Here is a 13,739-nt window from a genome sequence, read left to right as displayed (position 1 = left end):
TAAAATCTTTTTCCTTAGTTTGAGACTGGATTCACATGAGTGTTCCTCTAATTCAATCATACCAAGGCTCTGATACCAACTTGTAACAACTATAAAATTTTGAAAATTTTAAAACTTTTATATAAATCCAAAAACCATCATTGTGTACAAATTGTTGTCAAAATAAGTTCAACATCAAAGAAATCCTAGAAATCATGAAACAAAATATGAGGATGTGCACGATCACGCCTTCGCCTTCCCGCGATATTTTGAGGTACCTGAAACATAGTTCAAAATTTAAGCCCAAAGCTTAATGAGCTCCCCTAAAATACCAACACAATATAAAACCCAAAATAACAACACAAACAACATGCATTAAGAGCCTTCAGTCTGACTAAAACTCCCCATCGGCCTACAATATATCTGGTACGCTCACAAAACCTATTGCATGACTAGTACGCCACCTCGGGCCTTCAGCCTATCTGGAACATTCTCTGGGCCTTCGGCCTGACTGGTACACCCCACTGGCCTTCAATCTATCCGAGATGCCCTGGGCCTGTTGGCCTTCAGCACAAAGCAGGACCGCCTCAACCCACCCGCTATCACACATCATCATATATCATATCAGACACTAGCTAGCATGCACAGACAATCATACAGGCCTAACAAATCATTAATCATAGCATTATACTATATACTAGGATACGGATCTAACATAACACTACACATAGTATCATACGATAAAACGGGATAACAATCCATAGGGTCGGCCTTGGTGCCTTAGACCCTATTAGTACAGTGAGGAAAACTCACCTCATAAGCAGTGTTGACGGATAAGATCCAACTCTCAAATCTCAGCTCCTAACTCAAATGCCTACAACCACCATGTGACCAGTTCCAGCAAACTCCAAAATGCCCATAAAAGTCAAACATGGTCAACCATGGTAAAAATTAAGGTCAACAATCCATGTTGACCCAACTCGTCGAGTGCACCTACTAACTCGTCGAGTTCCTACAATATTCAGAGAATCGGGAAAACCCTAGCCAACTTGTCGAGCTGGTTGGAAAATTCGTCGAGTTTTCCCAGCTTAACATATTCAGTCCTTTTTCATCAAGTCTAATGCTTAAAAATGTAGATCTGATACCCAAGGGCTGGAAAACCACGTAAAGTTGCTAACTTTATGTCCATCCATGTCACAAAGAGGCTCCAAAACGCAAGGAAGGCTTAATAAGGGACCTAAAGCACGAAGGAGGCCTATAACTTGATAAAGCTTGAAACTTTAAGTCCAATGAGGCCACAAAACGTCCAGATATGAAGTGATAACTTCATGAAATACTCAACCCATGAACAATCCCAAAAATGAGCCACATATGACAATAAACTTCCAAGGAAGATATCTAAGCAATAGATAAGCATGTTGTCGACTTTTTACCTCAAAAGAACTGCAATACTCAAAGAGTTTCTGGATCTGAAGCCTTCCCTTCAATCTAGACACTTCCAACCACAATTTCCTTCAAAAGGACCAACTGTTCAAATTCACACACTCAACTTGGGAGAGGATGCACGAAATTTAGGGTTTTTGGATAGAGGAGGCAAACAGGGAGACCATTCATGGGACTTAAGGCCTTTAAATATGGTGCAACACCCTAAAAATTAGGGTTTCATAATCAACCACCAACTCGTCGAGTTTGTCCAAAAAGATGCGCGGCTCAAGGCCTTTCAACACGCCAAGTTAAGGCCATCAACTCGACGAGTTCCAAGGGAATTTTTCCTTTTGAATAAAATTCTCATACCTGGAAATTGGGGTGTTACAGTTAAAGGCGTCAAGGTTAAACTAGATCTGAAAGACGAAGTTATAAGTCTGAAATAAGAACAGCTAGAGGTTCATTGCTGGCAACTTGAAGAAAGTAAGAAGATGATAGCATATCTAGAAGAAAATGCTTCAGAAAATTCGTCATCACATAACCCTAGTTCACATTCTGATGTGAAGGCAACCAAAGAAACTAAAGAGGTGCACAAAACTAAAGAGGTGCTTCACACTTTCAACCCTTAAATTTAATAACATCTATCATTATTGTTTTTAATGTTATTTGATTTTATTTTTATTTAGGTTATTTTATTTATTTATTTATTATTTAATCACTAAAGATTTATCGAATGTATTTTATTCGTTCTATTCACCCATATAATTCTTTAGAATTTTTATCCAAAATTATAAATTTGAACTCGTTTACATAAACGAGAAATAGGGTGTTATACTTTTATTTTTAGCAGGGTTTGGGTCGGATTGAGTTTTACCGATTCAGTCAATGTGTTGACCACATGTTGACTTCACGGATAAGCTCGCAAAAGCCTCTAGAAGCCTCCGGGAAAGTGTTGTTGGAGAGCAAGGTGTCGTCGCTAGAGTTTTTGACCGAGTCAATACATGTAAAAAATAGTGTAACGTGATGAGGATGCAGTTGTCACTTTCTGTGGAATGCCTTATAAGATTTCTACGACTATAAACATAGCCCTCATGGAGTCGTGTTCCAAACACTAAAAATAAATATTTATCTTGGTTATCCTCTCTCCCTTTGCGTCTCTGCATTCTTCTTGTTTACACATAATAACTTTGTGTTTATCGGTTCTTCCATAACTATTGGAACGAACGATAATCTGCACAATATCTTGGGAGATTATGTTGACGGTTACAATATTTCGAGCGTGTAAATTCTTTTAAGGACATGAGTTTTTCCATGAAGTTACATGTCTAGAAATCTCTAATCTTCAGGCTAGTTTTACTTTTCTATCTTGTATTTTAATTAGTCTAATAACCGAAGAGAGTTTTCTTCTATAATTGTTATAATCATATCCGATCATGAAAGATTATTCTGATTTTTGGACCAAAATCAGTAGTAGTAGTAGTAGTAATAATAATAATAATAATAATAATTAGGTTTATTATATATTGTGATGGAAATTATCGACGTTATAACAACTAGATATTTAATAATATTAATATTAATTATTCGATCATTATATTTTGACAGTCAAGTAACTAGCTTAAATATTAATTATAGGCTAAAATTCAAACAAAGCATGTCATGCTTTATTTTATAAGCCATAGTGTAGGAATTTATGCGAAGATTTCATACACAATATGTCCATTTAGGACTTTCAACAAACAAAACTTTTGGTTGTAGGAGATTGAAGAATGACCTCACCTAAGCCATGTGCCCTTAGATGGACTTTATCGATCCTTTGACTCTTGTAACATAACATCGGATTAAATTCTAGCTCTTGTGTTTAAATGTCAAACTTTTAATCTCTTTGGTTTGTTACAATAATAGATAGGTATTTTTGTGGATCTAAGCATAATATCAACTCTCTTTAATGGTCCTAGAATAAGTTTAATTAAAACAAACCTTGTTTAAAACTGTTTATTAGCTGCATCAGTCGGTTGAATTGCCGTTAACATCAATTATTAGTCATTGCAAAATTCATTTCCTTACGTCCTTAGACCCTTGTCCGCTTTTGGAAACTCTCATATTCTACTTCAAACAGTATTTTAAATAAAGTCAGACGACTTCTTAATATTTATAATGTATTTCTCATATATAGAAGTATAAATTACTTATAGCACATTTGGTTAAGACTTAAGACACATATTTTGAATCTGCAGTGTCGGTTTTGACTTTTGATAGAAATCCAAAATTAATGTTTAGCTTAATTGGTTGAGATGCATGATATATGTTTGGATTGGCTTTATTTCTGAATTTATTTCTAAAAGGACATGAGTATTGGATTTTCCATCCTTGAGTGCAAATGTTATAGGACGTTGATGCTTATACATGATCCACTCATGTAATCATTTGGTTAAGGGTTCGATTGGTGCTTTCAGTAGTGTATTCATGTCGGTAGAATATTACTATATTAGGCAAGTTGTAGGTACAATATTATACACGGTGCCCATATGGTTTATGAAGTTATATTGCTTGGAGCATCTTAAATACTTCTTACTTGTGCATCATATTGCTTCTCAAGTTCTCATCTTAGTTATGTGCTATTACTTTAGGTTGTTCACAAACTTCACATTCTAATCAGTAATGATAGTTTTTCTATCTTTGTTGCGTACTTGATTCATTCATTAATCGCACTCAACTTATTCCCTTAATGACTTAGGCAAAATCAATTACTTTCTTGTGTGCAAGCTACATTTCTCAATAGCATCATGGACCAGTTATATGTACTATACATATATCAATGGTGATTTGACATCACAAATAATAACATACATAAAAGTGGTTCCTATAACATTATGAACCAATTATATGTACTTTTCATATATCAATGGTGATTTGACAAGACGAATAGTAAACATTGTAAATGGTTTCTCTACAATTGTCAAATTAGATAAATGGTCTTTTAACGTATATTTATAGATTTTTTTTTATGTAATAGTCAAATGACGGAAAAGTTTTAATACAATTTCAACCTTAGTTTGCGGCTAAGTATGATAAATAAGGGACAAAACTAACTTTTAGATTTAATCATGATATATAAATTGTTTGGTTCATTTTTGTAGCGGGGGACAATGTGAACGAAAGATTATATGCAATATATTGCTTTAGACTACAAATGGTAGGGTGAAGATTTCATCAATGATATCAACTCTTTTGGGTTGATTAAGTTGATTATTTCGAAATCCATGTTACATACTAATAAGATCCATTTGTTTTTTCAATATCATGGATCAATCAATCAAACATAGTTATGAAGATTATTAATGGATAGTGATACTATATACTTTCTTAGTTTAGTAACTAGTATACCTCCAAATACAGTACAATTTGTTTTGAATCATGTTCTAAAAGGTAGTGTTAATCAATTTGTTCTGGTGGCATTCGGTGACGGAAGTAACCAATTATATAATTTATTAGCTAAGAGTCTAAGACATTGAATCAGGTTCCTTGGAGGGTATACTAGATGGATGAACACATATATTAAGTGACTTGCAAGGAGGGTTTAGTCTATTTTCAATATTTATTTTCAATATTTGTATATGTAGAAAATGAAGTTAACTGGTATATTCTATGGTCATACATTAACAAAATACTTGTATATGTAAGAAATGACAATTGACTAGTATATTGTATGGTCATATAATAACGACCTTAAAAATATTGAGATAGAAAAAATATAATATTATTTTTCTATTTTTTATTTTTATAATTAATTTAAGCTGCTTAGTGTGATTTCTATGATTCTACCGTAACATTTATTATGTAATACTTGGTATAAATCTAAATATATCATTAAGACCATCTCAATTTATCTACATAATAATATAAATTTGTTTCAGTCCGACAAATTATGATTTCTATGTTGTTATAGAGTACATTTTTCGTATATCATACTAATGAGATATGAAGTTACACGGACTTTTAAATCCACAGTAATTTAATAAATTGTATATCATTTTCTGTTAAACCTATATCATAAACTATTAAACTTCATCCAATTTCAAAACAAATTACACTGTTATAATCTTTTATGTAGTTTTTGTTGTATCGTGTGGGGTGCAACACTTTATTATTAATAAATATTGCTTTCATAATTAATTTTTACATTCTATCACAGATGTTTTCAATTAAACTTCAAATGACGTGACCCTACGGTGTTCGAGTATAACTTTTTGGTAAATAATAATATATAGATAAGTTTTGTTTGGAAAACAGATATAAATATCAATAGATAGTTTGTGTTTTAAAAATCTTGAAACGTTCCATTAAAATATTTTAGTAAACAAAATTCAGGTTTAATAAACAAATAAATAAAGCTTTTCAAATTCGTTTCATTATATATATATATATATATATATATATATATATATATATATATATATATATATATATATATATATATATATATATATATATATATATATATATATATATATATATATAGAAAAGAATTTGTTGTAATTATTTACTAGATTATGACCTATGTTTAACACGGAAAACATAAATTAAATAAATATCACATTAATAGGTGATATTGTCTTTGGTGAAATTTGAATTTTGATAAAGGTGAATTATCTGTTGGAAATTTGGGTGAAAAAAGAAAGTTGATGGTTAATTTTTTGGATAGCTGAAAGATCTTGTTATCATTTTCCTTAAAAAAAATTGTTTCTTCTGTCTAGGAATCCCCAGATAATTTTGCAAGATATTTGTACAACAGGACACTTAAAATCTTAAGCGTAATAAGTTAAACAAAAACTGGATTCGTAATTAAGTTGTTCCAAATCTTCGGAATATCAAAAAAGGGAATAGAATTCATATTTATACTAATGATATCCATAAAATGGACAACGTTTACGAAATTTTTTATAGTTACAGAAGTTACAAAATCGCATTCAGAAATTTATGCAAAAAATGTGTAAGACCAAAAATTTCTTTCAAGTCCTTAACCATCGATAGGATAGTTAATATTTTCATTTATACTTTTTATTCATCCACTTAAAAACGATACGATTTGACCTTTTATATTTTTCATCATGATTCTTTCTCTTTAATTAAAATAAGGATATAAACATAAATTACCTTGTTTTTTACATTGATGAATAAAAAACAGAAATGAAAACATTATCTTCCTATGATAGTCAAATTAGTAGTTTAGAGTGTTCATGGATATATGTTCAATTTTAATAGAAACCCACAAAAAAATAGGTGCAAAATGTATTGGTATCTAACCAAATTCGTATGTAAAAAGGTAAAGATAAAATTGTGTTACATATTCATTGAGAATCGAAGTTTTACAAGAACTCAACCAAAAGGCGAAGTTTTCACCTTCGAACTAGATGCAAACTTTAAACCGGAGTCATGATACAACAAAAAGGAAAAATCTATTGCCCTTTACTTAGCACTCTGCATATGGCAAAATATACAACTTTTAGGTCACGAAAATAAAACATTGGGTCCAAAGACTACTCAATTGATTACTCATAGATTAATTGAATAGACTTATACTATTTATCTATATGTTTTTATTTATTAAATCAAAAATTTTGGGGGACAAATTACAAAATAAAAATAACTTTTTAAGAATATTTTTTGGAAGTGTTTACGTAAATCAAAAAGTTTGGGGGATAAATTACAAAATAAAAATAACTTTTTAAGAACAGAAATGGTCCCTGTGGTTTGGTCGAATTCTCAGTTTTGGTCCCAAAGTTTAAAATTTGATAGATTACATCTCTGTGGTTTGTGAAAATTACACTGTTGGTCCTTGGCCCATATAAAAAGACCAAATTCCCCTTTCTTTCTTTTTTCTTTTTCTTTTAACAATATATATATATATATATATATATATATATATATATATATATATATATATATATATATATATATCAAACCACAGAGATGTAACCTATTAAATTTTAAAACTTAGGGACCAAAACTGAGAATTCGACCAAACCACAGGGACTATTTCTGTAATTTAGTCTTAAGAATATTTTTTAAAAGTGTTTACGTACCATGGGTTCATTACAATGTTGCAAGAGGGGATCCCGCTTCAGTGAAATAAGATGCGAGATCAACCGCCATGTCATCATACATATTTATGAACGGATGTGACTGGATAATTAGAAAGAAAACAAGTTGTGTCATATCAATATCATATCTTGAATGATTCTAAAAAGAGTAAATTACATTTTTGATAAACAAGTGTAGTTCATTTTTGCAAATTTGGTCACAAATAGTTTTTTCATGCAATTTTGGTCCTCATTGACATTTTTGTAACATTTTTTTGTCCATGTTCCAAGAAATTCCTATAATAAACTTCGTCACCAAAAATAGTTATTTTACTTCAAACATGAACCAAAAACGTTACAAGAACCCTAACGATGACCAAACATACAAAGAGTCACTTATTCAGACCAAAATTGCAAAAAAAAATAAAATAAATACACTTTAAGGATCAAAAATGTAATTTACTTTTTCAAAAATATTTTTTTCATTTAGCAAAATTCGGTAAATGTACCATAAGTTCATTAGCCGATGCTCTATCCTTGGGTTCTTTCTGCACACTAAAATACCAAATTTTGTACTAGTTAATAACAGAGGTAACAAGGACATGGCCCAAAAAAGGGATTGGGCCTTTGGGCCCAAGCCCATATACCATAAGAGAGATTATAACTTACCATGCTTCAATAAAGGAGCAAAACTGAGGAGAGAATTGACCAAAAGGTGCCCGAGGTGGTGGTTGACCAACAATGGTTTCCATAAGCTCATATACATTGACCCACCCTTCACCTGCTTGTGGTGGAGTGTATGGAAATTGACCCGTTGCACACTCCAACAAAACTAAACCCAAGCTCCATATATCACTTTTATAACCATAGCTTCCACCAATAATTCTTTCCGGCTTAAATCACAAAAATAAAAACCAAATTTCATCAAACTTTGATCCATGCTAAAAAAAAAAAAAAAAAAAAAAAAAAAAAAAAAACCAAACCCATATACTCATATGGCCTTTGTTTCTATTTTCTACTCACTATCTCGATAAAGGTTGTGTTTGGGGTGCCACAGCTAGCTGATAAGCTAGCTTATTTTTCGAGCTTTTTTATGTTGTCGTGTTTGGTAAGCCAAAAAGTGGTTTATAAGCTAGCTTTTTGAAAAGCTACTTAGACTAGCTTTTTAGGAGCTTTTTAAAATTTTCCAAATACACCCCTTAATTATTTATAGAAACACATACTCTTACATGTCCCTTTACGTAATTTTATATATTTCAGCTAGCTTTTCAGCTAGTTTTACCAAACGTTATTTTTTAACAGCTAGTTTTTCAGTTATCAACTAGTTTTTTATTTAACATCTAGTTTTTCAGCTATCAGCTAGCTTTTCAGCTAACAGTTAGCTTTCAGCTAGTACGCCAAACAAAGTCTTAGACTAGAGTTTTAAAAAAAAAAATCAAATATACCCCTTAATTAATTATAGAAAACATATTCTTTTAAATGTCCTTTTATGTCATTTTATATCTTTCAGCCAGTTTTACCAAACGTCAAATATTATATGCTAACTTTTCATATAACAGCTAGCTTTTTAGCTAGTACATCAAAATACCCAAAGTGTTAATGATGTTTAGGAATATCTATCTGAGCAAAGAACAGCGCACTTGGGGAGAAAAAGTAAATGATGGCAAATTTGTAAATAGTTAGAAGTTATGGTTAAAGATTGCTCACCGACATATAATTATAAGTGCCAACAAACGTATTAGCCAATCCAGATGTGCTCGCGAGTATAGCACTAACACCAAAGTCAGTGATCTTTACTTCACCTCGATGATTTATCAGCAAATTTGATGGTTTCATGTCCCGATGAATAATATGTTTCTCATGATGAAGATACAACAAACCTTTCAACACCTAAATTTCATTATTTTTTATAAAGATCAAGAGTTAGAATTATCTTTTATTAAAAAAATTGAAGATTTTTTACCTGTTTACAAATGGAAGCAAGATAAGGTTCGGGAATGGATCGAACGGTTTTTAAAAAATCAGCTAAAGATCCTCCATCCATGTACTCCAAGATTATTGAAACAGCTCCATTATCGTAAAAAGATTGGTAACATACAACAACATTTGCACATTGTGATGATTGGTTGATTTTAAGTTCTTGTGCAATTTGCTTTCTTGCTGATTCTTCTACGTTCATTTGGATTACCTAAATATTGAATTAAAAAAAAGTTATTGAAAGCCTTTCATGCGTATCAAAATAATCTTTTTTGTTAAAGTTGTTCTAATTTTTAAGATATACTGAAGTTAGGGGTTGTTTGTCTGTTTGATATGCCTCTTAATCAGATCTGACTTGAAGGCTTTAATCAGATCTGACTCAATCAGCAACTATCAAACAGCCCTTTAGCAAATGACTAAATTCCATCCAACTTTCAAAAAACGATGTAAAAACCACATCACTATTTTATAGGTTTCGCAATCAAAATGAACCAAAAATAATCAATTTAAAAAAGGTATAGTGGTTTTACAAACTTTTTAGGAAGTACCAACAAAGTTTTTTAAGGTATATTTGATTAAACAAATTAGAAATGAACCTGATAAAGACTACCTTCAAAGCAAAAAATTGTTCTGTCCATTTGTGTCGAACCAATCGAACGATTCCACCGTTTCCTTTTCCAACAACTTTAACCGCATCAAAATCAGCTAAGCTTAATTGGTTGTCTGATGGCTGAATAAGAGGTGGCTGAACCAAAAATAATATCACAGTAAGAAAAAATTAAATTATTTCACAAATGGAAGTGTTGAATTCTAACTAAAATCCGAGTGTCTATTGATATATGATACCATAAGTCCATAATAACAATGTTTTAAGGAGTGAGAATCAGAACTAGATAAAGTTTTGAATTATGTGGTTTGTAAAAAGTAAAGCTTTGAAGTTTAAGATTATATCAAATAATGCATTGAACCTTTTGATGTATATTGAATAAATTTTTGATGTTTTTTTTTATGTGTACTGAATAAAAGCTTTGATCTTTGTGATGTATATCAGATAAAGCTCTGATCTTGTGATGTATAGCGAATCAAATCTGTGATGCATACCTAATAAATGTATATCAAATAAAGCTTTGAACTTTTGGATTAAACTGATTGGATAACCATTTACTTAAAGTTAGGGAATTGGATAATTTTACATTAATCGAAATAATCCATTTTTTACATCATATTTTGACACTAAATGATACGTTTAAATAAAAAAGATGTCTAAAATGGCCTAATTTTAGCCATCATTTGGGCCCTACATCCACCGTTTGCACAATTTCACTCATCTTATTTACATATTTTCAGGCAAACCAACATTCTAACCTAAAACATATCAATTCTTAGCATTTTCCTGTACAATTTAAGTGTCAATTTCGAAATTTTGGATCAATCAAGACTCACAAAGTTCATGATCGTTATCGATTAACCCTAAAAAGGAAGCAACTTTAAAAGGTATAATCAAGATATGAACTAAAGATCAAATGCGAAGAAACCCAGATCCATAAAAGCAAGAAACTTACAGTCTCAGATTGGCTTTGCGAAACAATTCGAACACCATCTCTGTTTACTAGCAGATCACCATCCATAAACGTCCCAGATTCGGTCCTACAATATGCATTCAACACAAAAAAAGGGCATAAAGATACAGTAATTACATCAAACCCACATAAATAAACACAATAAAGAGAGCAAAGAGGAAGATACATACAAGAATTTAGCGAGAGAAGTTTCATCAGGAGGAGGGAGATTTAGCTTGAGGAAAGGGGCCAAATTTCCCTTATTCATGATGCTGAAAAATGCTTATTTTCAGAAATAAGAAAGATGCAAGCTTTCTAATGTTGTTCTTTGGGTTTTCTATTGAGGTTGTGAAAAGTCCTTGCGAAGTCGTCTTCCCCAAATGAAAACCAAAAGGGGTTTTCAACAACACATGCTTGCCGTACTCATTTTTAAAATACGCAGCATTGAATTTGATAATTTAATTTTTGTAGGGTTAAAATGTGAACTATTAAAAGAATAACAAAGAATTTTGTATTTTTAAACATCAAAACATTAATTGTTTAATTTATTTTTTTAATATTAAAAATATCTTTATAAACCCTAAAAATATAATATTTGTCGACATCTTTTTTTACAATATTTCTAATAGTTTATAATAAACTTTTTATATCTTAAATTTATTATAATAATTAAAAATTTTAACAATATTATTCCTATATTTATAATAATAGAACTTATATTTCTAAATTGTTCGAATATTTTCAGCCCTCTCCATATAATTTATACATTGAATGTTTTGTTTTTGTCATTGAATATTGTCATGAGGTAGACGAAGGATATTTTAGATATTATCATTGATATTTTGATATTTAAAAATGATATATATATATATATATATATATATATATATATATATATATATATATAATGTTTAAAAAGAGCATATATGATACTAGGTTATAACCGTGGAAACCACGGTTCATATGTTTATAATTATTATATATAAAGATATATATTAAATGTCAACAAAAAGTTGTAGCGTAATTAGGTTTGACTCAAGTGCTCGAGGCCTAGGAAATGTCTTTAAGGATAGGGGAAAGAAGCTTGTAAGATTCCTTATACATGTTTTCCTAGTTATACCCTTTGATATATTGTATTGGCAAATTAAAGATAATTCTATACTTCAAAAATATCATAATGCATAAAAAGGTAATTTGATTACGGATAATGCATTGTAGCATAAGAATATTAGCCCGATACAGTATGTTTTTGGATTTATTTAATTAAAAGGAAAAAAATTAAATTTTCCAAAAAATAAGACATTTTTAAATTTTCAGTAAAAATAACAAATAAATATTTTATAGTATATGCAAATGGAATTAAAATAGTCATGTCCTTGTTAAAAATGTATTTAGATTAATTTAAAGTTTCATTTCTTCCTATTACAACGATGTTTTTTTTAAGATGTCTTAATACTCTAAAATAGCAATGTACTTTCAAAGTACATTGCTATAATTCACAAAATCCTGGTTGTTTGGTCATTTAAAAAAAAAGCAAAAAATAAAACAAAAGTGTGGGAATTTGGTATTCACTGCAAGAATAACATATTAACACACAAGTTTTTACAGGTCTAAAAGCAAATAAATGGTGAACTAAAGACATAAACATAAACATATCCCTATTCTGAACGTTTTTAATCATAAGATGTTTATGGATGGATTAAAAAGTGTGTATGTGTAGAAGGCTAGAAGCTAGTTTACAAAAACATCCATAGCCACCAGGCTATCCGTTTTCTTTTTACTTCAATTGTGTAAAGGGTGAGGTGCTTGAGAAGTAGTGATCAACAGACTGCCCAATTTTATCAACCAAAAACTTTGTAGAGTTCTATTTACTTTATGATATCTTTTTGTTTTTATTTGGTAGCTCTGTCATAACATTTGGTTCACACAACTCTCAAGTAGATACGATTTATAATCACTTGGATGCAAGTCATTATGATATATTTTCATGATTCCAATAAATGATTAATAAAATTCAAAAAAAGAAGTCTAAAGAAGTTAGGACTTAATAGAAAGCCTCATTTCACTGTTTTTTTAAGTTATTCGTTTGCTATTTTAGCATCAAGTGAAAAAGAAACATATATAGATTAAAATTTTAATTATGTCCCCATTAAGCAATAAAGAAACAAGAAAAATATCATTTTAATTAACTATATCCCAAAAACAATAAAAATATCATTTTTTTCTAATAAGAGATATATGCCATTTTGTTTTTGTTTTGTTTTTGTTTATATATTTTTTTCAGATTATCTATTTACCTGCTATTTTCGTATTTTTTCCCAAAAGATAGAAAATTGGCAATTTGTACGATGTTATTTTCAACACGACTCTTAATGATAGAAAAAAATACGTAGTTGACCATTTAATGTGAAAAATACAAATTTGGTATATGAATAGGTGACCATGTTAAACTTAAAACTACATAAAGTAAGTGTATGATTGGTCCTTATTAAACTTAAAACTACACACATTACAAAATATACATAAATGGTCCCTATTAAACTCAAAACTACATAAATTGTCCTTGTATTCAACTATAATAAAAGTAGGATGTAAACTCTTTTGTTTTATTAGTTTTTCTTTGTGTTTCGAATATTCTAAATATTGAGAGGTTAGCTTCGTATAAATTATAGCAATGTACATCTGAAGTACTTTGCTATTTATTGGATTTTATAGC

The 13,739-nt window shown here is 30.2% G+C and overlaps 1 protein-coding gene across 1 annotated transcript; it reads right to left on the bottom strand.

Annotated features, from left to right (window-relative positions):
• Nucleotides 1–6,731: 6,731 nt before the first annotated feature.
• Nucleotides 6,732–11,446, bottom strand: LOC111892545 (mitogen-activated protein kinase kinase 2). The gene is made up of 9 exons (XM_023888595.3): nucleotides 11,215–11,446; nucleotides 11,027–11,111; nucleotides 10,075–10,209; nucleotides 9,451–9,675; nucleotides 9,195–9,377; nucleotides 8,157–8,380; nucleotides 7,997–8,042; nucleotides 7,491–7,590; nucleotides 6,732–6,885 (listed from the first exon to the last, which is right to left on the bottom strand). Exons 1-8 carry the CDS (start codon nucleotides 11,289–11,291, stop codon nucleotides 7,501–7,503), a joined length of 1,065 nt encoding a protein of 354 aa, XP_023744363.1. The 5' UTR covers nucleotides 11,292–11,446; the 3' UTR covers nucleotides 6,732–6,885; nucleotides 7,491–7,500.
• Between the last annotated feature and the right edge of the window lie 2,293 nt (nucleotides 11,447–13,739).

This window comes from Lactuca sativa, chromosome 5 (assembly GCF_002870075.4).
Source record: "Lactuca sativa cultivar Salinas chromosome 5, Lsat_Salinas_v11, whole genome shotgun sequence".
Taxonomy (NCBI): domain Eukaryota; kingdom Viridiplantae; phylum Streptophyta; class Magnoliopsida; order Asterales; family Asteraceae; genus Lactuca; species Lactuca sativa.
This window is presented reverse-complemented; position numbering and strand designations above follow the sequence as displayed.